Here is a 1,453-nt window from a genome sequence, read left to right as displayed (position 1 = left end):
AAAAAAAAAAAAAAAAAAAAAAAAAAAAAAAAAAAAAAAAAGATAAGGATATAAAGAATGGTACCAGACAATCACTGCTTAAATGGTTCTCTTGCTAGAACAAGAACCCCAAGTAGGTTGGCACCAATTTGCGGCCCCACAAAAGTCTTCTCCGGAGCCACAGAAGTTGCTGCCACTACAACAGAGCCCATCTGCGCATTTTTTGTTCACAATAGGACCGCAAGTTTCCCCCTCTTGTGAGGTACCGTGCTGTCCAGTGGGCTTCGACGGCTTGCTCATATTGGCGCCGCACTTTCCGAAGCCACCTTGACATCCGGATCCGCAGTACAATGCTTGATCTTGGATGTCATTTTTAGGTCCGCAATGGCCGGCAGAGGAACAGCAACGATAGAAATAGCCATTGAGACCGGCGCCGGGACACGACACACCGCCTTCCGCATGACCGCAGACATCTATCACGGGGACTTCGGACATGAATGAAGTGGAGGCCGGGTTCGGTGCGGTCGTGGAAGATGCCTCGGGCTTCTTTAACGTAGTATATCAGAATCATCAACCGCCCAGGGATCAGTGATTCATTACTTACAGCACAGCTTGAACCAGCACCTGAGAATTTACTCAAGCAAGTTGATGAGTCACAATGCGCAGCATCTGTGTCACACTGTTGGTGTCAGTATATGGTCTTATCACGATAACGATTTGGTGGCCCGGAGTTTAAGTCGTCAACTCTGCACAACAAAGTCCGTTGTGCGGCCACGCGCTGTACATTGGCCACCTTGGTACAAAGGACAAATGAGAAAGCTGGCATACCCATCCATATTGGCTGCCTAAACAGTAAAGTAAACATGGCGAAAATGAGGAAGCAAGAGTGAGCACTTACAGCACTTTCTAGCAGCACAAACTTGGTTGCCATACTGCGGGCCGCAGTTCTGGCCCAAAGCGCCAAACGCGAGAGAAGCAAGAGTAATCCCAAGGAAGCGCATGTTGAAGGTTAGGTTGAGACAGACCTAATTACCTGGGAGCGAGGAGGCATATAAATAGGTAAGTCTGCCGCCTGCAGGGGTAACCGAGTTAAAGCAAACACGGGGGGTCCGACGCGCCACGTTCGTATACAAGGCGCTTAGGAGACGCAGAGAAAGTCAAATTCCATAGGCGGCTCGGAGAATCTGAGATTTCAGCCATGATACGAGACGGGTAGGACAAAGATGCGCCACGACCTAAGGGGCCGTTGAGAGGCTGGAGCAAAACTGCAAAGTACTACTACATAAGTACCGCCCCTGCCGTCACGCACGTATGACTAGGTCTTACCCTGATCATTGATGACCTGCTAGCTAGGTAAGCGCCGACTTGGCGCGGTAGATTGGCTAGATTGAGATCGCGCATCCACGTGACCTTGCAAGGTCCCCCTGCCTCTCTCAGCCTGATATTGACCTGCTCTCCGTGCCTCCCCACAGTC

General features: G+C 50.2%; 1 protein-coding gene across 1 annotated transcript; it reads right to left on the bottom strand.

Moving 5' to 3' along the window:
- On the bottom strand, positions 1-981 carry K452DRAFT_293478 (carbohydrate-binding module family 18 protein; the record flags this gene model as incomplete). The annotated part of the gene is made up of 4 exons (XM_033541580.1): positions 1-525; positions 584-658; positions 808-824; positions 878-981. Coding segments are annotated over 4 exons (643 nt in total), but the record flags the coding sequence as incomplete, so codon positions are not given.
- Between the last annotated feature and the right edge of the window lie 472 nt (positions 982-1,453).

Source organism: Aplosporella prunicola (genome assembly GCF_010093885.1).
Source record: "Aplosporella prunicola CBS 121167 unplaced genomic scaffold K452scaffold_281, whole genome shotgun sequence".
Lineage (NCBI taxonomy): Eukaryota > Fungi > Ascomycota > Dothideomycetes > Botryosphaeriales > Aplosporellaceae > Aplosporella > Aplosporella prunicola.
Note: the sequence above shows the minus strand (reverse complement) of the source record. Positions and strands in the feature narration are given on the sequence as shown.